This window comes from Pinus tabuliformis, chromosome 9 (genome assembly GCF_031772625.1).
Source record: "Pinus tabuliformis cultivar Carrire ecotype Pingquan chromosome 9, CPIR1, whole genome shotgun sequence".
Lineage (NCBI taxonomy): Eukaryota > Viridiplantae > Streptophyta > Pinopsida > Pinales > Pinaceae > Pinus > Pinus tabuliformis.
Genome location: NC_142307.1, coordinates 836,768,875 through 836,792,943, shown reverse-complemented (window position 1 = coordinate 836,792,943; position 24,069 = coordinate 836,768,875). Strand labels below are relative to the sequence as shown.

The 24,069-nt window shown below is 41.7% G+C and overlaps 2 protein-coding genes across 2 annotated transcripts in view; one reads left to right on the top strand and one right to left on the bottom strand.

Moving 5' to 3' along the window:
• Positions 1-24,069, bottom strand: part of LOC149151391 (mitochondrial uncoupling protein 1-like) — a 147,266-nt gene that overhangs the window by 105,062 nt on the left and 18,135 nt on the right. The window contains exon 3 of the mRNA XM_089438932.1: positions 22,433-22,511. Within this exon, the coding sequence (XP_089295058.1) occupies positions 22,433-22,511 (79 nt within the window). The remainder of the gene's footprint in view (positions 1-22,432; positions 22,512-24,069) is intronic.
• On the top strand, positions 15,727-17,192 carry LOC149151392 (uncharacterized). The gene is made up of 2 exons (XM_089440486.1): positions 15,727-16,310; positions 16,471-17,192. Exons 1-2 carry the CDS (start codon positions 15,752-15,754, stop codon positions 17,121-17,123), a joined length of 1,212 nt encoding a protein of 403 aa, XP_089296612.1. The 5' UTR covers positions 15,727-15,751; the 3' UTR covers positions 17,124-17,192.

The following is a 24,069-nucleotide window of genomic DNA, read 5'->3' as shown; positions in this document are numbered from 1 at the left end:
AAGCCATCAAGCATCAAGTCTGGAAGGATGCTATGCATGAAGAATATGAGGCTATTATGAAGAATGATGTCTGAGATGTGGTCCCGAGACCGAAGGACAAATCTGTTGTCACCGCTAAATGGCTCTACAAGATTAAACATGGATCTGATGGGAGTGCTGAAAAGTTTAAGGCAAGATTTGTTGCCCGTGGCTTCTCTCAAAAGGAAGGAATTGACTATGACGATATATTTGCACCTGTGGCTCGATATACCACCATCCGATCCATCATAGCCCTTGCTGCTACGCAAGGATGGAGTCTTCATCAGATGGATGTCAAGACTGCTTTTCTGCATGGTGCAATAAAGGAAGAGGTGTATGTAGAACAACCTCTGGGATTTGAAGTTCAAGATCGAGACACTTATGTCTGCAGGTTGAAGAAAGCCCTCTATGGGTTAAAGCAAGCACCCAGAGCTTGGTATGAGAGGATGGATAGTTACTTGATGAAGCTGGGCTTCACTCGAAGCAATGCTGATCCAAACCTTTACTTTAAGGTTGAGGAAGGAAAGCCTCTCATTCTAGTGTTGTATGTGGACGACCTCTTCCTGACAGGTGATGACCCTCTCATTCATCAATGTAAGAGGGAGCTTGCTGCTGAGTTCGAGATGAAAGACCTAGGACTGATGCACTATTTCCTAGCCCTGGAGGTCTGGCAGAGACCTGGAGAGATTTTCCTTTCTCAAGGAAAGTATATTGTGAAACTTCTGGAAAGATTTGGGATGGTGGACTGTAAGTCCGTGTCGACACCAATGGAACTCAACTTTAAGAAGTTGAGTGGCAGCGCTGCAGGGCCTATCTTGGCCAATCCTACTGAGTATCGTCAACTCATAGGAGCTTTGATGTTCTTAGTGAACACCCGTCCGGACATATGTTTTGCAGTGAATACTTTGAGTCAACAGATGGTTGAGCCTCATCATTTTCACTGGGTTGGTGCCAAGAATCTTTTGAGATATCTTCGGGGCACGATAAACCATGGGCTGAGATACACTGCCGGGAGTGTGATACTCCGGGGATATACTGATGCCGATTGGGCTGGCAGTGTGGTGGATCGTAAGAGCACATCCGGATGCTGTTTCAATCTTGGTTCTGCTTCGATCTCATGGATGAGCAGGAAGCAAAAGTCGGTGGCTTTGAGCACCGCGGAGGCCGAATACATTGCTGCTAGTATGGCCTGTTGTGAAGCAGTTTGGTTGAGGAAGCTCTTTAGTGAGCTGTTCCAACATGTGCTAGATACCACTGTACTACTCTGTGATAATCAGAGTGGGATTCGTATGACTGAGAATCCTGTGTTCCACGACCGATCCAAGCATATTGATATCAGGTACCACTTTATCCGGGATATGGTACAGCGAGGCGCCGTAAGGCTCGATCATATAGGAACTGATGAGCAGGTCGCGGATATTCTCACTAAGCCCCTAGGGAAGGTCAAGTTCCTAACCTTCCGTGAGAGTCTTGGTGTCGTGGAAAGACCCTATGATGTGGGTCCTGTTGGACGATGAGCTCTGGGAGCTCTGGGGGGCTTTGGGGATAGCTTCTCGGAGCTATAAGCACTCATAATGCTTCTGCCCCACCCTTGTGATTATTGAGCTGGTTCGCCACTCATTTAATCTGTGCCCCGTATGCATCCTACCCATTGAGTTCAGGGCTCATGGGAAGTACCTCTCATTTGGCCAATGAGGTGTGGAAAAGCTAGAGACTATTAGCAAAGACTGATGGACGCATCAGAAATTTCCGTACTCTCTATCTAGGATGGCATGGTCCAACCACTTGATCTGGGATCAAGATTTGTGAGGTCTGGGACCTCTGGACTGATTATGTCAGTCGGGGAATGATGTCTTTGTGACTGACCCACTTCTGTTCTGAAATAAAGAAGCCAGCAAAGCAAGTTTCGGCGGGATGACTCACGATGTTAATTGCACTAATAGATGGAGTTCTCCCTAGTTGAGAGGGAGTGTTAAATTTGGACAACTAGGTCCAAACTCCATGTTCTGATGCTCAGATTAAGAGGCTAATATTTTTGTTGGATTCCTCTTTCTGAGAGGTGTAAAATCCATATAAAAATAGTCTTAATCCAATGAGCAGAACTTATATTTTGAATTTATTATTCTTAATAAATTATATGTGCAAAGGTCAGCCAGTTTTGTAATGTAGGCTCACATGCCCAACAGATGTGTCACACACCCTCATTGATGGATATATATATATAGGAAAAGTTGGAGAGAATTTGATCACAACACAACTCACATCTTCCTCTCTCATCCTTAAAAGTACGAGCTACCTGGAGGACGAATTTCAGCCACACGTGGGAAGGACGAAGAGGATTTTTTCTGCTGCTAGGGTTTCGCAGAAGTTTGACCAACGTTGACTTTGGTCAACGCTTGGTCCAAACAAGCTGAAAACTTGTGGGAGGTTCGATTTTTGAAGGCCATACTACCTGGCACAAAAATCGAGGTCAAAGGGTTGACCGTTTTGCTGCTGCGTTGACTTTTCAGGACAGCGTTGACTTTTGTAGAACTGACTTGGGTTGACTCATCCACTGGTTGGAGGGTTGTTGTGACACATGCTGGGCTGGCTGACCAAAGGAGACTTTGCTGGTTGAAGCATCCTGTTGACCGCCGAAACAAACACATACATTTTTCTTGTTTCTGATTTGTCTTCTGTAAGATCTGCTTATATGTTCTATCTGCATTTTGCTTATCTACTTGTATGATTGCTGTGAGAAAAGTGAAATTGCTCTTAGCATAGAACATCTACAAAACTTTACAGAAACAATATCCATGAAACCATCATTTATGCCTAGGGACTGATACTGACTTTGATCTAGGAGATTTTCTTTCAAATGTGTGACTTGATTCAGTTTCCTTTTGAAACACCTCATGATGGATGTTCTTGTTATTACATTGTGAATCTGAAGCCATGTGATTGTAACGAGTGCCTGTCTTGATTAGAGGAGAACATTGTTCATTGATAATTTTCTCTAGAGATTCAAATGCCTTTACCCATTTGTTGATTTTCACAAATCTTTCCTCAGAGTCACAAATTCAGATTCTAATGTCTCACAATGCATTCTCTTTTCTTGAAGTTGTTTTCTTAAGATATTTGTTCTAGTATTGGTTGCATCCAATTCCATGCTTAACATGTTTATTTCCTTAATCATACTACTCTCTTTTGTTTCCAGATCTTTGTTTGCATTCCTGACTTTATCATTTTCTTTCAATGCTTTCATTAAGTCATCTACTTCACAGCTATTTGATTCACTAATTGACTTATTTTCAGGAGCCATAAGTACTTGATAACAATTGTTAGAATCTGAATCTGAATTTTCTTGATCATCAGATGTGCTTTGACTATCTTCATTAGAATAAAAACTTTTCTTGGTAGAAAACTTCCTTTTGGCATTTTTGTCAACATCCTTTCCATTCTCTTTATGATTTTCTTTATATGGACATTTGGATGCATAGTGACCTACTCTTCCACAAGCAAAACATTTAAAGGGAAGCTTACCTTTGAATTTACCAGTTCCCACTTGCAATTTTCTCACGAAATTCACTTCTTCCTCATCTGAAATGTGTAGCTTATAGCTTCAAGCTTTTCTTTTTTTCCCTTTATGAGAGGCTTTGAAGGTCGCTTCTCTGATGTCTGACGAACCCTCTTTTCTCATCTCAAAAGCTATCAAGATCCCATGGAGTTGTTCAAGAGTAAGACTCTTCAAATCCTGCATTTCTTCAATGGTAGAGACTTTGGAATCAAACTTTGGAGTTAGTGATCTCAAAATCTTTTCAACAACAGTAGCATCTTTTATTTCGTCACCAAGGTTTTTCATAGAGTTAACAATTTCACCCACTCTAATGAAAAAGCTTGTGATACTTTCATCATCATGCATTTTAAGGGTCTCATACTAAATTATAAACGTTTGAAGTTTAACACTTTTTACCTTGGAGTCACCTTCATAACTTTGGATAAGCTTATCCCACATTGTCGTTGCAGTGTTTAGCTGCATGACTTTCACGAACTTAGACTCGGCCAGACTTCCCAAGATGGCATTTATAGCCTTTGCATTGGTTTCATATTGTTTCTTCCCTGTAGTATCTATGGGAATGGAGACTGGATATTGATATCCACCTTCAACAATTGCCCATACATCAGCTCCTAGTGCCTGCAAATATGCTCTCATTCTGACTTTCCAAAATACAAAGTTAGTTCCATTAAACAAAGGTGACCTGACAGAAGATACTCCTTGATTACTCATCTTAATGGATCTCCCTTTATGCGATCAAGCTTCTTCTAAGGGACCTGCTCTAATACCAATTGTTGGAAAAAATATTGAGAGAGGGGGGGTGAATCAGTATTTTAATTCACTTTGAACTTTACATTTCATATTTTGATTTCTATATGTCACTATCATTTATGCGACCAATGTATGTACGATACTTTAGTGATAGCAAACGATGTATATCCAGTTAACTAGCTTTTCATATATTCCATCAACCGTTCATCCTTAACCAATGCATCATTATTTCACTATTCATTTATTAAGCAAAAAAGAGCAGATAAATCATTAACACACAGAAGACGTATCAACACACATGAACACCAAGATTTTTAGGTGGAAACCCAATGTGGAAGAAAACCACCGTTGTCGTCGTCTCTGTATTCTTTCTTATTATATAAAGAAAATCTTCTTACAATCTTGTACTGGCGCAGACTCTTACTAGTACTCAATTACCCACCTGCAGAAGGCTACAACCTTCTCTCGTTCTCCATCACCCACTAGAAGGGAGTTCCAACCCCCTGATCTCGTTTACCGACTCCTACCGAAAGGCAACTCCAACCCCCTAAGCAAATTTGCAAACTACCACTGGAAGGAAGCTTCAACTCCTTCACTGAAGGCTCCAACCCTCAGCGCTTTTGTGGACCACGTTTCATAATATTTCAGACTAGATCCACCTGACTCAAAACATCAAAACCTGTAGGCCACCTTTTATCATATTTTCATACTGGACCCACACCCATCATTAAGCTCAATACCAAACTGAATCTGTAACGTCCCTTGACAAATTATTTTGGAACAAGATTCATTTCTACATTTTGGGGCCAATTTTGGAGGTGATGGGGCTCATTCGATTTTATTAGGAGGCTAGACTTAGTAGAAGTTATTTCGATGTCGTTAATGTGTACGTGGGGGCCACCCACACTAGGAGAATACGCATTCCCTAGTTTGATTTGCATGGAGGGGAAATCGATGGTTAAGTGAGGGACCCACGATGGAGGGAAAATGGATGGAAAAGTGCTCCACGAAATCTATATAAGGAAGGCAACTCTCCTCATTTCAGCATCTTATCATTTGACATATTGAACTCAATCTTAGTTGCTCAAGCTGCTTAGCTGGGTTACTGTGTTGTTTAACACACGAGTGTCTCCAAGCGAAGATCTCAACCCTTGCTTCTTACAATCTTGTACTGGCGCAGACTCTTACTAGTACTCAATTACCCACCTGCAGAAGGCTACAACCTTCTCTCGTTCTCCATCACCCACTAGAAGGGAGTTCCAACCCCCTGATCTCGTTTACCGACTCCTACCGAAAGGCAACTCCAACCCCCCGAGCAAATTTGCAAACTACCACTGGAAGGAAGCTTCAACTCCTTCACTGAAGGCTCCAACCCTTAGCGCTTTTGTGGACCACGTTTCATAATATTTCAGACTAGATCCACCTGACTTAAAACATCAAAACCTGTAGGCCACCTTTTATCATATTTTCATACTGGACCCACACCCATCATTAAGCTCAATACCAAACTGAATCTGTAACGTCCCTTGACAAATTATTTTGGAACAAGATTCATTTCTACATTTTGGGGCCAATTTTGGAGGTGATGGGGCTCATTCGATTTTATTAGGAGGTTAGACTTAGTAGAAGGTATTTCGATGTCGTTAATGTGTACGTGGGGGCCACCCACACTAGGAGAATACGCATTCCCTAGTTTGATTTGCATGGAGGGGAAATCGATGGTTAAGTGAGGGGCCCACGATGGAGGGAAAATGGATGGAAAAGTGCTCCACGAAATCTGTGTAAGGAAGGCAACTCTCCTCATTTCAGCATCTTATCTTTTGACATATTGAACTCAATCTTAGTTGCTCAAGCTGCTTAGCTGGGTTACTGTGTTGTTTAACACACGAGTGTCTCCAAGCGAAGATCTCAACCCTTGCTTCGATGGACTTCGAGTGCCAGCCCTAGGAGGGAGTTCTTCTTCATCTCAGTTTCTAGTAGCAACAGGGAGATGAGTTACAGCAGCTGTAAGTTGAGTACCAGCGACAGGGGGAGTTACAGCAGTGCAGGGATTGCGCAATCACAGTGTGAGGCACTCCGGGAAGTTAGGGAGGCAGGAGCATCCTTTCATCATTTTCAAGAGTATAGAGGGTAGCTACAGACAAGAGGGCTATCCTCTACGCAACTCTCATTTCATCATGCACAAGACTGTGTCATCTCCTCCATGGCTGGGCAGTGATTGGAGTGAGACTCATTGAGGCAGCACCATCCGGGGGAGTTTGGAGTGATCATTTGGAGGGCCATTTGAGGAGGATTGTTGGAGTTGGGAGAACGGAGATTGACAAGATCAATCACAGCAACAGAATTCGAAATTGGAGGAGGGCCAAGCTATGAAGGGTCAATTTTTGAAGGTTGGAACCAAGGGAAACTCTTTATGGGTTTTTCTAGGTTTTGGGCAAGGATCACACTCCTAATTTTATAAAATTTTATGGGCAGATCTGAGGGGTCAAACAGGGGTCCTAACTCAGCCAGCAGTTAGAGGAGCTAAAGGGAATTTGGGCCAAAATTCTGAGGTCAACATTTGGCCAATTCCTTCGTGGGTTATTTTGGGCTTCTTGCATAGAGGTTGTGATTAATTTCCAAGAATTTTCTGAGCAACAGGGAAAGCTCTGACAGCAGATCATTTCAGGCAGCAGTAACTTTCTGGGCAGTAACACTGCAGCGCTTGGGCCGAATTACCAGCTGATTTGAGGGTGTTCCATTGTTCATTTTGGGCTTTTGCTAACTTGCCTAGAGCAAGCCTAGGTGCATACATTCCAACACCTTGTTGTACACCTCTTTCCATTTAATAAAATGAGTAGATAGCGCAGTTTGGTTTCCAATTCTATGGTCTGATGGTCTGATTTAATTTTGTGGTGTTGTTTTTATTGTTCGCTTTGCATAGCACTACTTTTCCTAGTTTGGAGCATTACAGTGGTACGAGAGCATGATCTTGGCCCTGTTGTGGGAAACTAGCCAGAAGATCATGGAAGCTTTGGGTATGAGTGTACAATGACAGGTGAAAATGGAGACAAACCCATGGCTCAATGGAAAACCAGTGTGCAGAAATTCTGGGGTAGAATTCATTGGGATGATGTTGGCCCAGTTGAGGAGGGTGACAGACCAAACCCATCCTCACCCTTACAACAGAGACGTTAGAGGTGAGCAAGTCATGGGGGTGCAGCCATCTACATCATGTGGGGAAAGTCGACCAAATCAGGGCACCAAATCTCCTGAAAAGAAGCAGGCAGGTCAGAGACAGTTAAAGGGTGAGACCAAGGGGCGCTTTTGTTGGTGGATACGTGGCTTTAGATATCAGGAGCCTAAGGAGGAGGTTGAGCATGATGCTGAAAGTCCACATGATGGTGAGGAGCACATTGATATACATGATGTGTCACAAGAGTCACCTTTATTAGAGACCTCTTTGATAGCCCCAGTTGACACCTTGGTGGAGAAAATAAAGCCTACACACATAAAGCCATCTATTGAGGAGGAGCCACCCATGGACAAGATGCCAACAGTTGTTGAGGTATTTGTAGCTGTGACCGAGTTTATAGGTGATAGATGCCCACGGCAGTTCCACCAGTTTCAAGCCGACCTTCTAGCATTAAAAAGGAAGGTCGCATTAGTACGTGACGCTATTCTACAGCAGAACGAGGAGCTAGAGGGCATGAGAGCAATTTGTGCCAAGTCCACGGCCAAATTGACTCATGTTGGGGAGCAGTTGGATTCCCTACTGGTGTAGCTAGAGTGCACATTGGAGCGTGAGAGCAGCCCTCTTTGGGCACACACAGACAGGGTTGGCAGCACTGTTAGGTTACCTTGCTCCATTGGACAGAAAGAGACAGAGCTACCTAGTTAGATTTTATGTATTGACCAGGATAGCGAGATGAGACGACCTGAGTTGCACAAGGTGCAACACCCGCATGTTGGGGTTGTTCTACGTGCGGGAGTTTGTGCATTAGATCCCTCTCTTAGGGTTGGGTCACGAGAGATTCTGAGTTGGTACCCGGTGGAGTGGGCTATGAAGATGGTAGTGGACCCAGGTATGATGTTGGAAGCCCCGAATGGCATTGGGATTTGGAAGGACCACCTACCATTTGCCAAGTATACCAGTTGACTACGACCTAGAGGGTATAGTTGACCTAGCAGTTGAGTGTGCACCTCCACTAGGAGAGTTTCGGTCAACACCAGTGGCCAACCAGTTTATGGACAAGCTTCTTGGGTTGACTTGGTACAACGTTTGTACACAGGATCACGGGGTGATCAGCACACTCTAGCAGGAGTTTGTCGGAGGAGGTGGCATTGGCAGGCCACCAGATGGCACCTTGTATGGAGTTGGGGATTCTTCACTTTTGTGTGGGGCACAGAGGACACAGAGGAGCAGCGCAGGGGTAGCATCACTGTTGACACATAGGGAGATTCACTTCTCGGATCCCTCAGGGAGGATTTGGAGTGAAGATCCATTCACCGGAGGGTATGATGATGTGACGATGGAGGTGATGATATCGATCGGGTGTGGGCCGACGCATAGGGCACAGCTTAAGGCCATCTCATTAGGGGATGGGTAGGAGCATCTAGCGTGGAGATGCATGGGGGGGGTGCCTCACATCGCATTGAGTACATGCGGGGAGTGACCAATGCAGTGGCACAGCCGGGACACAGGACAGTACAGGATGGCATAACCATAGCCGGGGGTATCCAGTGGTGTACAGGGGCAAGTTGTGGCATACAGTGGTATGTTGAGGAATGCAGTGTTGCTTGGTGGTGTGCAATGACGCATGGTGCAACACAACGAGCTCTTGGAGTGTTGCCTCCAAGGAGGCATATGGACAAGGGCATTAGGTGTGCCATTGGATGCAGCTCACTTAAGATCGACGAGGACATTGTTGAGCATTTGGGGACACCGTGCTTAGCAGAGACAGGGCTTCGAGGGAGTTATCAACAGATCTGAGGCAGAGAGAGTGTTGTCTGTAGGATCACTCTTGGGCATTCCGGTAAAATTTTGATAATACCATTTGGGACATACCCGCCCATCATCCTCCAGTGTTGCTTACAATCACAGAGTGTTTGGTTGTTTCCCCTTGACACTCTCCATTCATGCAGCAGGGTATCTGAGGCTCACCCTAGACAGTTGGATGAGACACCGCGTGCCATGAGCCGAGAGGAGACTCTTCAATTGAGACCCTTGGTAGGTGCACGAGCTGTTGGATACAGGCTTAGGGATGTCGTGGTTGATAGCCGAGGTAGCATATATTCCACCCCTGAGCTCACACTTGAGGGACGCTGGGTGGTAGACTTCGTCTACAGGAGGGTACCCACCTCCGAGCAGTGTCGAGGTGTATCATCAGGAGTTGGGATAGCGGATTTCACTGTGTGGTCTAGCAGGAGCAGGGCAAGTTCACAAGCATGAGACCTACTCCTTATACTTAGGGTCCACCCAGGGAATACATACAGGGATTGGAGATGAGGGTTCTAGCTGGTAACGACGTTACGCAACATCTTGTGAGGAGTGGGAGTTATGAGCTCCCCGTATGTTTGGGGAATCCGAAGATCCAGTTGGTAGGCAGATCACTCCACTTTCTGACGAGCAGGGTCATGGAAAAAGGATGATCCAGTTCACTTTGGGTTTGACACATGGGGGATCACTGAAACCTCCACTACATGGCGAGGCAGACTTGTCCTATTATGGCTTAGAGTTGAGATTGGCAGTGGAAGGTAGATATTAGCATCATGAGATGCCCGGGCAAGATGAGCTTGACTCTCACAGTTTTTTTCGCCACTAGGCCTCAGGAGGGGAGGATACTGTCTGCGCACGATGGGGAGTATGTCATAATCAGAGTAGCGCAGTGTCGGCATGGTGGCACCACTCTAGGACTAGCAGGGAACTAGGGCATCACATCACAATACAGAGGGAGATCATACAAATCTTCCATTGGGCTTTAGCAGGTCACTGATGGAGCAAGGGACTTCTAGTACTTGCACCGGGCGTGACAATGAGTGGAGCGAGGGGAGCTTTATGTTGGACAGGATGGTCTAGGATTCTAGTATTAAAGGATTCTTTCATATCAGGATAGTGCAGAGGTCAGGCACGATCCATTGGCACATCTGGGATCTTCGCACATTTTGTAGTGACAGTGGGGAGCAACAGTTAGAGAGGATTCTTGCTCAGGCATTGCTTGAGGACAAGCGATTTTTGGTGCATTGGAGGAGCTTGCCAGATGAGGATGCTACTTGGGAGGGCGAGCGCATACTTGAGCATCTAGCACTGAAGTTGCTTGGGGACAAGCAACATTTGGGAGGGGAGGACTGTAATGTCCCTTCCTAAATTATTTTGGAACAGGATTAATTTCTACATTTTGGGGCCGATTTTGGAGGTGATGGGGCCCATTCGATTTTATTAGGAGGCTAGACTTAGTAGAAGTTATTTTGATGTGGTTAATTTGTACGTGTGGGGGCCACCCACACTAGGAGAATACACATTCCCTAGTTCAATTTGCATGGAGGGAAATCGATGGTTAAGTGAGGGACCCGCGATGGAGGGAAAATGGAGGGAAAAGTGCTCCACGAAATCTATATAAGGCAACTCTCCTCATTTCAGCATCTTATCTTTTGACATATTGAACTCAATCTTAGTTGCTCAAGCTGCTTAGTCGGGTTATTGTGTTGTTTAGCACACGAGTGTCTCTGAGTGGAGATCTCAACCCTTGCTTCGATGGACTTCAAATGCCAGCCCTAGGAAGGAGTTCTTCTTCATCTCAGTTCGTAGTAGCAATAGGGAGACAAGTTACAACAGTTGTAAATCGAGTACCAACAACAAGGGGAGTTACAGTAACGCGGGGATTGCGCAGTCACAGCGTGAGGCACTACAGGAAATTAGGGAGACGGGAGCATCCTTTCATCATTTTCAAGAGTATAGAGGGTAGCTACAAACAAGAGGGTCATCCTACACGCAACTCTCATTTCATCACACGCAAAACTGCATCATCTCCTCCATGACTGCGCAATCATTGGAGTGAGACTCTTCAGGGCAACACCATCCGAGGGAGTTTGGAGTTGGGTGCTGCGAGATCATTTGGAGGGCCATTTGAGGAGGATTGCTAGAGTTGGGAGAGCAAATATTGACAAGATCAATCACAGCAACAGAATTCGAAATTGGAGGAGGGCCAAGCTATGAAGGGTCAATTTTTGAAGGTTGGAACCAAGGGAAAGCCTTTCTGGATTTTCCTGGGTTTGGGGCAAGGATCACACTCTTAATTTTATAGAATTTTCTGGGCAGATTTGAGGGGTCAAATAGGGGTCCTAACTCAGCTAGTAGCTAAAGGAGCTAAGGGGAATTTGGGCCAAAATTCTGAGGTAAACATTTGGCCAATTCCTTCGTGGATTATTCTGGGCTTCTTGTGTAGAGGCTGTGATTAATTTCCCAGAATTTTTTGAGCAAAGCGGAAGGCTCTAACAGCATATCATTTCATGCAGTAGCACCTTTCTAGGCAGTAACAGTGTAGCTCTTGGGCCGGATTACCAGCAGATTTGAGGAGGGTGTTCCATTGTTCATTTTGGGCTTTTGCTAGCTTGCTAAGGGCAAGCCCAGGTGCACACATTCCAGCACCTTGTTGTACACCTCTTTCCATTTAATAAAATGAGTAGATAGCGCAGTTTCATTGTTAATTATGTGGTCTGATAGTCTGATTTAATTTTATGGTGTTGTTTTTATTGTTCGCTTTGCATAGCACTACTTTTCCTAGTTTGTAACATTGCAGAATCTGTAAAGCAATCACTGTAACATCAATCATTGAACTGAATCTCAATCAACCATTGCAACTAGATCAAACCAATCCATAACAAATATAAACCATCAAATCATACCAATGCACAACCATTCATTAATATACCAAACCATACATTGTTAATCATCATAGAAACACAATGTTATTCCTGCACACCCTGATCAAACATACATTAGAATGTATACGCTACCAGGACTCAAGCACCCACCTGCAGAAGGCTACAACCTTCTCTCGTTCTCCAACACCCACTGGGAAGGGAGTTCCAACCCCCTGAGCTCGTTTATTGACTCCTACCAGAAGGGAGCTACTATCCCCTGAGCAAATTTACGAGCTACCACTAGAAGGAAGTTTCAACTCCCTCACTGAAGGCTCCAAACCCCATCACCTCTGTGGACCATGTTTCATAATATTTCAAACTGGATCCACCTGACTCAAAACATCAAAACCTGTAGGCCACATTTCATCATATTTTCACACTGGACCCACACACATCATTAAGCTTAATACCAAACTGAGTACTGAATTTGTGAAGCAATCATTGGACCAACTAAATCACTGTAACATCAATCATTGAACTGAATCTCAATCAACCACTGCAACTAGTTCAAACCAATCCATAACAGATATAAACCATCAGATCATACCAATGCACAACCATTCATTAATATACCAAACCATACACCCTGATCAAACATAAATTTGAATTTATACGCTACTTATTTGAAGCACACCCACATATGTATGAGCTTCCTCTGTATAAGACCTACGTCAGATCTCAAATCACTGACTATTGCATCATGAATCACTGCAACACTGAAGTAACCACTACACCATACATAGATCATTGAACCAATCACAAATCACTAAACCAGTCACAAATCATTGAATCACACCTAGTCATACTTCCGTACTTTTAAAGTTGATCAATTCAACCAAATCACCTTAATCTACACATTCAAACATAGATCATCATGATAGAGACATCATCGACAGACAGAAACAAACAGATCAGACATCAAATGTCATTATCAGACAATATTGTAAACCCTAGTACATATATGCGACTTCCATAAGACATATCAGTGTATGTATGCAACTACCATGCATAGCACCTGTGTATACATTTCAACACTGAATAAATTCTCGCAGATTTTATATGCTACCACACTAAACCACATCGGTGTATGTATGTGGCTAACCAAAAGAAAACGTGGGTACAGATATTAAATCTTTCACTGCAAATATAACTTCACATTGCGCAACTTTCACTATCAAAACTGCAGACTTCTAAATAATGCATTTAGGTTCAATATTACTATCATCATAGTTTCATCATTGTTAGCTACTTAGACATTTGCAACCAAATCAAATCAATCAAGCATATATGTCAACATATTTTCAGATCTTTCAGATTTGAGTCTTCTCCATGGTCCTTGGTGCATACCTGTTCCAAATCAGATCACATATGTATAACTGACTACTTGCACTCCTAACACCATGATCTTCATCTCCTTATATAGGTTTAGTCTTAGCCAATACCTTAGGTAAATCTTTTGGTAATGTCGTTGGTATTCTTTGATGGAATCAAAATAATCATTGTCGCTCCAATTACTATGGGCTAATACTATGGTAATGACTCCTGGTATCCAAAATACCATGGTTCGAATTATGTACGCGTCTTTTACTAACAACACCTGCGTATGTATCACTGTTTTACGAAACGGCCGAGTTGAAACCGAAACGGCCGTTTCGGACCGTTTCAATAGCCAGCTCAATGACCCGGCTCGGCTGACCGAGTCATAGCTGACTCGGTCAACCCGGCCGGGTCCGTATTGACTCGGCCGAGTCATGGAAAGGACGGCTGGGCAGCGGTTTTTATAAAAAAAATTCATTTTTTTGCTGATATTTGGTAAAGTTAAGTAGGGTTTGTGGATTCCAAAGGGTAATGGAATATTGTTAAATGCTTTTGGGGTCCATTTCCCCCTCCCAAACTCTATTTAAGACAGCCAAATGCTCTCATTTCACTCACAGCAGTCTTATGCATTTGAGTGAGAGTCTTCTTTGAGAGTTAGTGAGCAGTTCTTGAGCTTGTTTTGGAGCAGCAGTGAGGAGTCTTGGAGGAGCATTGTAGCTGGAGTGAGGAGCTTCTTGGGCAGCCATTTGGAGCAGCATTGAGGAGCTGATTCTTGGAGCAAGCTTGAGGAGGCAGTTTGTGCCTGGAGGTATTTTTTTCCACCTCTATAAATCTGTTTTTACTTAGTAAATTTTAGGTGCATATCAAGATAGCTTAGAGAGTGTTTTTAGTCAAATAAATGAACATTGAATCAATTTTATTTTATTTTTTTCATTTTCAGATTGTTTTCCTAGTCAAAAAATGGCACCTAGAGCAAAAGATCCTGCTTGGGCATATGTTGAAATGGTTGATAGTGAGATGTGTTGCAAGTTTTGCCATAGGAAAATTAAGTCAGGTCCTGGGGGGATTCATAGGCTGAAACAACACTTGGCAGGGATTAAAGGCAATATTACTCCATGTCCCTCTGATCAAATTGGGGAGATTAGAAAGAATTTGTTGGAAAGCTTTGAAAAATTTAAAGAAGAAAAGACTAGGCAAAAAGAGATACAGGCTGAAATTGGGAGGAAGAGGGAGATACAAAGAATGATGGCTGCCAACCCCCACTATGAGTTTGAGGGTTCTTCCTCTATCCCTCAAACTGATGCATCAAACCCTTTCCGTTATGTTCCTCCCTCTTTTGCTTCTGTTCAAGATAAGGGAAAGGGTAGAATGAAGGGTGATGGGACTATCAAAAGTTTTTTCACTCACTCAGGCTCCTCTCCATCAGATGCACATGGTCCTGAAGTTAGTATTAGTAAAGGTCTTGCTCAGCCCACTTTAGATGACCATTGGAAGAAAGAATTGAGGGAGACTGCTTGTGACTACATAGCTAGATGGTGGTATGATGCTGATATCCCCTTTAATGCTGCTTGTTCACCATATTATGAGCCTATGTTTGAGGCCATACATGCTGCTGGAAAAGGCTTCAAAGGCCCTACTATGCAAGAGCTAAGGGGGTTTCGTTTGCAGAAAGAAATTAAATCAATTAATGAGTATTTGCAAGATTTCAAGGAATCATGGGCAAGAACAGGGTGTACCATCATGTCAGATGGATGGACTGATCAAAGAAACCGTACCATCATAAACTTTCTTGTCTTCTGCCCACAGGGAACCATGTTTTTAAAATCAGTTGATGCATCTGATAAGGTAAAAGATGGCCACTTGTTGTTTCAGCTATTGGATGAGGTTATTGAGGATGTGGGGGTGGCTAATGTTGTTCAAATCATCACAGACAATGCCTCTAACTATGTTCTTGCTGGTAGACTGTTAGAGGAAAAACACAAGACCATCTTTTGGACCCCATGCGCTGCACATTGCATAGACCTCATGCTTGAGGATATTGGAAAATTAGATTGGGTCAGAAACACTGTAGATAATGCCAAAAGCATAACAAAATTTATCTACAATCATACACTGGTTTTGAGTCTCATGAGGAAACACACTGGAGGCAAGGATATTATTAGGCCTGCTATCACTAGATTTGCTACACATTTTTTGACATTGCAATCTATGCTTTCCCAACATAGAAACTTGCAAAAGATGTTTTCCAGTGATGATTGGAATCAAAGCAGTTGGTCTAACAAACCAGAAGGCAGAGAATTGAAAAGGAAAGTCCATGATGAAACTTTTTGGAGAAAGGCAGCAGAGATTGTGAAGCTTGCTGAGCCACTAGTTAAGGTGTTGCGGTTGGTGGATGGGGAAAGGTTGGCTATGGGCTTCATTTATGAGGCTATGGATCAAGCAAAGGAGCAAATAAAGACAGCATACAAGGATAGAGTGGCAAAGTATGGGCCCATTTGGGCAATCATTGATGAAAGATGGAACAATCAACTCCATCGCCCTATACATGCAGCTGGGTATTTTTTGAACCCACGGTATCATTATAAAGCTAAGGAGTCAGGAGCTTTGAGGGGGGAGGTCAGAGATGGACTGGTTGATTGCATTGAGCGCATGGTCCCATCGGAGTCTGATCAGCTGCTGATACATCAGCAGGTCACATCCTTCAGCAATGCAACAGGTACCTTTGGGAAGAACCTAGCAAAGATTGCAAGAGAAGCAGATGAGCCAGGTAAACAAAAATTTCAATTTTCAATTTCTTAATGGTTTTACTTTTTTTATTAAAGTTTGTTAAATCATTTATAATTTGAAAGTTAGATATAATTTGTAATTTTGTTGAGCTTCAGCCTTCATCTAACTCATAATTCATTACACTCCTATGTTTTTTGCAGCACAATGGTGGGAGGCCTTTGGTGGCCAGTGCCCTGAATTGCAAAGGTTTGCAATTCGTATTTTGAGTCAAACTTGCAGTGCATCTGGGTGTGAGCGCAATTGGTCTGTCTTTGAGAGGATTCACACAAAGAAGAGAAACCGTTTGGAGCAAAAACGGTTGAATGATCTAGTTTTTGTCCAATACAACCTTCGGCTCAGACGGAACCAATTGCTGAACAAAAGACCTGATTCAGATCCCATTGTGTTGGAAGACATTGATCCAACATCAGATTGGGTAGTGGAGAGTCGTCTACCAGAGTTTGATCCTGATGAGGATCTTGAGATTGATCAACTTGATGTTGAACATGCACTGCAGCCTGTTCAGTTGAATGCAGATCCCGATCCACCAGCCTCAGTCTCACAGCCAGCTAGTAGGACTCCAGTTGTAGGTGCTTCGCCTTCCTCTGCTCAGCCACGACAGAAGCGCAGCCGCATTTGTACTCTATCTCAGCTTGCATCTGCTGCACAGCCTAGTGGTACTGGCACCACTTCTACAGTTGCAGTTGGAGACGATGATGATGAGGAGGAGCCATGGGGCCCCTTGTCTGACTCTGATGATGATGATCCAGAGATTGGTCGAGATGATCTTGGCTCCTCTGGCAGTAGCTACTAGCCTCCTTGGTTATTTGTATTTTGTTTTGACTCTTGAGTCTTTGATCATGTATGACAGACTACAGTTGACTATGTATTTACCATTGCCATTGGGTACCATCGTACCATTTTGATATAATGGATTGGTTCATGAGCCTACTTTGATCATATGTTGTCTTCCATGTATATTATAATGTTGTGTGTTTGGAAACTTGAATGAAAATCTTTAAAATTATGTTTAAAATATTTAAAATTATGTTTTTTTATAAAAAAAAAAAATATTTAATGTATTTTTTACAACGACCGAGTCATTGAAATCGAGCCGGCCGAGTCATTACCGAGTCGGAGTCGATCCTCGGCCGAGTCCGAGTCCGAGTCCGAGTTGTAAAACATTGGTATGTATGCGACATTGCTTCACAAGACCCACATATGCTTTCTCAAACTTTACCTTTACCATCTATCTATCTCTGAATTGTCATTTCTCTATCCTTTGTAAAATTTGCACCAAACTGCATGAGATTATATTATCAAAATGTTGACATCAAATATATCTTTATCAATAAAGTTGCCATCAAAGACAACACATTAGCGATAATGCCAACAAATCTTACCATAATAACCCCTCCAAAGGCTTCTTGATCCCTTTGATCTTTGCAAGGATCCATTGTAACTCCTTCAATCACTTTTTCATCCCTTTATTCATAAGGGAGTTCTTTTTTTCTTGATTGTGACCCCTTTACTCACAAGGGATCTCATCAAGCATTGTAACATTTTCTTGAGAGTTAGAGGAAATCCCCCTAAGCATCCCTCTTCCCCATTTGGGGATCTTCTTGTGGTTGTCTCTTTTTGTGGTCACGTTTGGTGGTTGGATTTAAAAATTAACTTAGAGTAGACAATCACATCATAACATTAGAGTAGGTTGCATCTCTTTTTGATTTCTCACCCATTCATGCAATCTAGTTAGATTTGCTTTCGTTTTATTTGAATAGTCTAATTCTAATCTAGATTTCCCTTTTGCTCTTAGATTAAACTAATTGTAACTTCTTGTTTTAGATTAGGTTCAATTTTACATCCTTAGTTAGATTTCATTTTCTTGCAAATAAACCTCCAGAAAGTTCCAACGGCTTGCTGGTTGAAGTAGACTAACTAGGGACCCTTCCTCTTTTATGACTTCTTATTCTGAGGTTGGGTCCCCAACAAGGATAAGGCCTGAAAAGGAAGTTAATCTTTGACTAGATTTAATTTCTGCAATCACATATGCATGCCATACACTCACACATCAAATCTACCTAAATTCAAGTCAGAATCTAACCTTAACTAAAACAAACCAAGAGACATTTCAAAACATTTCAATTTTAGCATTTCTTGTACTCAGTTATTGCCTTTACTTTCAAAGCACTTTCATTTTTCGGGCACTTACATTTCCAAGCATTTCTTTCAAGTACCTTACTTATTCAAGCAATCGACTTTCACTTCGAGCATTTACTTTTGAGCAATCAATTCCAAGCATTTTACTTTCAAGCTATTGTCCTTTACTTGGAACATTACCTTCACAGTTATTTTACATTGGGCACTGGTCTCTACTTGCTATGTCTTATGCTTTGAAAGTATTTAATTCATTAACCTTTGTTACTATATCTTTTATGGTGGATGGTTATGGTGGTTTATACTCATTGTTTCTATCTAAATGTTTTGAAGTCATTTGCTGTAATCTTTATATTGGTAGTTGAATGTATCTTGGTCAATTATTAACTCCTTGAACTAATATTCCTTTTTGCTAAAGCTTGTTAAGCCTTAGTTGTCTCATAGGGTCCACTGTTGATTTTATTGTAGCTTCGGTCAATATTCAAGTTGGCCCAAAAGAAAGAAATTTAAATTTTGAATTTTCACCTCCAAAAGTACAAGTCAGCCCCATATTGTTCAAGTTGGCCAGCCCCAAGGGGCACACTTATTCGGGCTCATTAGTTCACTATATAAAGGCACTCAACTTCCTCCTCAAACAACACAATTTGGATCACACACATAACGTCTTTTGTTCATCTATGCAAAGGACTCACAAGAAGGCCAAAGTTGACCAAGACAGTCCAGTATTTGACCAAGCTCTTATTCTCTCTCTGTTTGACCTCGCACATGTGAAAGAGGCCGAAATTTTCTGTGAATACTTTTGTGCAAGCAGACCAAATTCCTGTGGAGGAACAAGAGGCCTAAATTTGGCCTAGTCAACTAGAGTTGACCAAAATCTTCTGGGAAGCAGTTTGGCTGTTTTGAGGGCAGTTTGACCAGGTTTGACCTGGGTTTGGTTTGCTGATCAATTTGACATTATTTGATTGGAAAGTTCAGATTGTATCTCTTGTTGAATTGGATAATTTCCCTAAGAAAGGTTGCTGGGTTTTTTCCCTGGTTAGGGTTTTACCAGGGTAAAATTTGTGTCTCGTGTTTCGCTGTCTCTTCATGATCCTACTGTCATTATTGTTTTACTATTGAGATTTTCTATATATAATTGTTTAATGATGGATGTGATGCAATATAAATTAATGAATAAATCATTGGCAGTAATTATCAATTTAGAAGATCATGAAAATTCCACATCCACCCCCCTTGGCTTCACTAGGAATTAACCTAGACAGAGTTGAGAATTAAGTGACAGCTGCTCAACTCGAGACTTGTCCCCAATGCCACACCAAATGGAGTTAAATATTTTCTCCATGATAACCCAAGTGTGGATTTAGGCACCAACACACCCCATCACTTCACAGATTGATCTGAAATTCTGATCTGCAATATTTACACACCTGGGCCCTAATCTATACTCTTATGCCTTTAGTTTTCATGTTAAAATTGGCAACTAGGGCCAAACTCCATGTGGGTCATCTTATTAATGACAGCTGATATTTTTCAGATTGATCTAAAGATCATCCAATTCTGATAAGTATTCATGGAGATATGATTTTATTTGTGTTATGGGACAATTCGTCAAGGTCGGCCAGCAACTAATCTTCCCCCTCTTGTGCTCCATGTTTTACTATAAAAGGAGGAGGTCTTCAAGTCATTTACACACTCACTTCTTCTAAGATCTCTCTCCACTCATTTGGGTTTACTGCGTGGAGAGGTCAAGAGGGAGAAGCCCTAGATGCAGTGAAGAACGCAGTCAAAGGGAGCTCAAATACGCAGCCAAAAGGAGCCCTAACAGCTGTCTAAAGGAGGCTCTAATACGCAGCCAAAAGGAGCCCTAACAGCTGTCTAAAGGATGCCCTAATATGCAGCAAAGAAGGAGCCCTATACACAGCCAAGTGGAGGCCCTAATACGCAGCAAAGGAGGAGCCCTATACACAGCCAAGTGGAGGCCCTAATCAGCAGATCTAAGGAGCCCTATACGCAGCCAAGTGGAGGCCCTAATCCACAGCAAAGAAGGGAGATATACCCACTATTTAGGGAAACTTCTACACGCAGCAAGGCAGCCCTAAGCCACAGACATGAGGAAGCCTTAAAGGAGCCTTAGCTGCATATCTAAGGAAGGGTTAAACGTGCCCTAGACGCAATTTATACATGGCTGAACGCAGGCCTAAAAGCAGTCACCTTAACACTATTCTAGGTCGCATTTGTGGAGGGTTTCATGTGCCCTTAGACTGCTGTGAGAAGGGATCTGAATGGTTCCTTATATGCAGTCTCATGACTGCCCTAGCCACAGGAAAAGAGAAGGTTACAGCAGTTCATTAGTGGGACGATTCGGGAGGTCTACTATATCAAGGAGGACTATTATGATGCAGCATGGAGGGCAGCATCTCATTGGAAGACAACCACAGTCATTAAGAGCAAGCTTAGATGGGCTGTTAGGGACTGTGGTCAGTGCCCTAACCAGTCCCTGAATTGCAGCATTACAGCATGTTCAAAAGTTGACATTTCTAGACTAAATGTTGTTGCATTAATAATGATTGGACACTATCTGGGATACGTTTGTTGCTATGTGCTAGGACACAGGCCATAGCACCATAGCAAGAATTGTTATGGGCAGTGTATCAGGGTGTGCAGCACAAGGGGATGCAGCATGATGGGCACAGTAAGGTACAGTTTGAAGATGCAGCACAAGGAGGTGCAGCATGATGATGAAGAGCAGCAAGATGGATACAGCATGATGAGGTACAGCTTAGCAGTGATGCAGCATGGTGCAGCTCTGTGATGTGGAAATGGTATAATGGTGCAGCATGGTGCAGCACTATGATAGGGTGATGGAATCACATGAGTCCATATCAGTTACCTCATGAGACATCTTCTTAGAGAAGATCTATGTTCTTATCTTGTCAAGTCAAAGTGTTGACTTCTGATGTATATGTACTATCTCTCTCTCTCTGTGCTGAACTATTGAAGAACATATAAAAAGAATTGATCAAGGGTTTCCCCACATTGGGGTTTGTCCCTGGCTCACGCCACATCTTGTGTCCTCTTGTCTTGGCTTGTCTTCTGTGATTTATGTTTATGTTCTATCTGCAGTTTACTTTAACACTGATGTGATTGCTAATCTGGAAAAGATATTGAGCTAACTGTGAAAATTGACCTAAAACTTAACATTTCAAAAATAGGAAGTTTTAATTGGTGGTTTTTAACATTTTCAATTTCATATGTCGGGTAAAATCTTTGAGTGTAGATCTGCTGTATGAATCAGAAAATGTAATAGTTTCCAGAGTTATGACTTTCATTCTGGTTACTATTCTCAGATGTTAGTGTATCTTCTTTCATTTTATGCAATACCTTCATTTTATAGGGAGATGTTTTTGGCACTCCTTATGTATGTCTCTCTTGAATAACTTTTGAGTCCCATTGATCTGTTTTTTTGTTCATTCAAGGACATCAATAAGTTATCTTTAGCTTATCTTATCTGTTGAACAAATTTTAGAATAAATGTCTCTATTCACTCAATCAACACACACACAAGTACCTAGCTCAGATAGTTTGTGCGCAAATTGTAAGCCTCTGGTTAGGAAAGGACAATGCAAAAACAAAAGTTATCTGAAAAGACTCTGACTAAGTCATCTTGGGTTTTACTTCTGCCACTAACAGTTTGCCGATTCAATAGGCATGTTTGGTTTTGATCTTTTAAAATTAGAAAACTGTCATTTCACACAGACTGATATTGGCTAAGACATCTAATGCGGTAAATCACAAATCTGATCAACACATTATTTCAAAGATTAAAGTAAGCATTAGTAAATCACAAAGCTGATTTTAAATTATGTGTAGCTAAAACTTTTGAGCAACAACTAAAGATATTGTGTAATGCAAAGCACAAACGTTATAGTTCTAGCCAAATGGCAATTTAACTACCCTTGCATTTACCTGTTGTGAGAGCTGCAAGAATTTTCGTATATAAGGGAACATCCCCCACAAAATCTTTTCCAACATAGAGATTTTTAACCTGTGCAGATATAGTTAAATTTAAAAAAGTGATCAATAACTATGATAGGATCAATAAACAAAGTGGAAGAAAAGACTGAGCAATTGAAGTTTTGAATCTTGGTCAATGTTAATTTAAAGTTATGAACCTATAAACAGTACTTAAATACTCCTGGGAGATAAAATCCTGAGTGTAAGAACAATTTCAGAGATATATCTATGTATTTTAAATAGAATTGAGTAAAAACAATCATGAAAATATCAGGACAAACTACAGAAAGAAAAATCCCTGGTACATAAACTGAGATCATACACTACAGACAGAATGACTGAGGTAGGTCAACGGAAAATATAACAAAGAACTGTTTTCTACTAGTTTCTTTCAATTACAAGAGCTCATCTACAAAAAATACAATGCATTTACATATCTTAAAGATGGATAAAAGGAAGTCAAAGGAAATGGCAGAAAAATAATTACGCAAGTGGCCTGGAATTAGGTATGCATGCCAACTCAGGCCTAGAACTTAAGAAAAACACAATATTAAATACTCAGACCAAGCACAAGATAACGGAACCCTTTTGTACAAGAACAAAGAAAGCAGTACGTGATTTCTTTGCATCCTGTTGGAACAGTCAGTCCAGCACGGAATATAGGTGGCCTGGGTTTGAATCACAATGCTTTAGCTTAAAACGAGAATAAGGATAATGTCTCAAGAAAAGGTAGAAAAGAACCTCGTTGTCTAGGGCTATCCTCACCTTTTGCACAGGAACAGGCTGTGCTTCATTGTTTAGGAATTACCTATTTCAGTTACACATTTACTTTGTTGTTTTGTTATTTGTCACTTTCAGAAGGTGCATTAGGCACTTCCATATCAACCTTTACACTTTATGTACTTTCCAGTCCTGTTGACCTAAACTGGTCATTTGTGGATATTGATATACTTTCTTCTTTCTTATTAACAAAGTCCAAGATAAAAGAAATATTCCTAGTACAGAATACTAAAATAGTTGCATGAGTCAAAAAGCAGTATAAAGCAATGCTATCAGAACCAGACTGGTCATTGAACCAGTCGAGCCCAAAAATCTGAACTGGAACAGAACTTGAAAAAAAATGGACCAAAAACCCAGTCGACCAAAATACATAAAAAATTCAAATTTTGATTTTAAAAAACACATATATTCACATGCATCCATATGAATCAAAACAATTATACCCAAATATGCAAAGTTTCTCGTGTATATAACAAGGATGTATAATAACCATATGAATCAATACCATTATATACAAATATGGTTTCTCATGTATATAACAAGGATGCATAAAACCATAAGAATCAAAACCATTATAAACAAATATGCAAAGTTCCTCATGTATATATCAAGGATGCATATAACGGTTTAACCAAAATAGCATCAAGTGTAGTCCATCTTTGAACCAAAAATACAGCAACGAAGAGGCTCTAATTGGCCTCTAGAGTCCCAAACGAAACCATGCTACAACAAATAACTACATATCATCAAAATCCTGCCATATTGTGATCCTTATATCATCAATATCACCCTCTAAGCATTAAAATAAA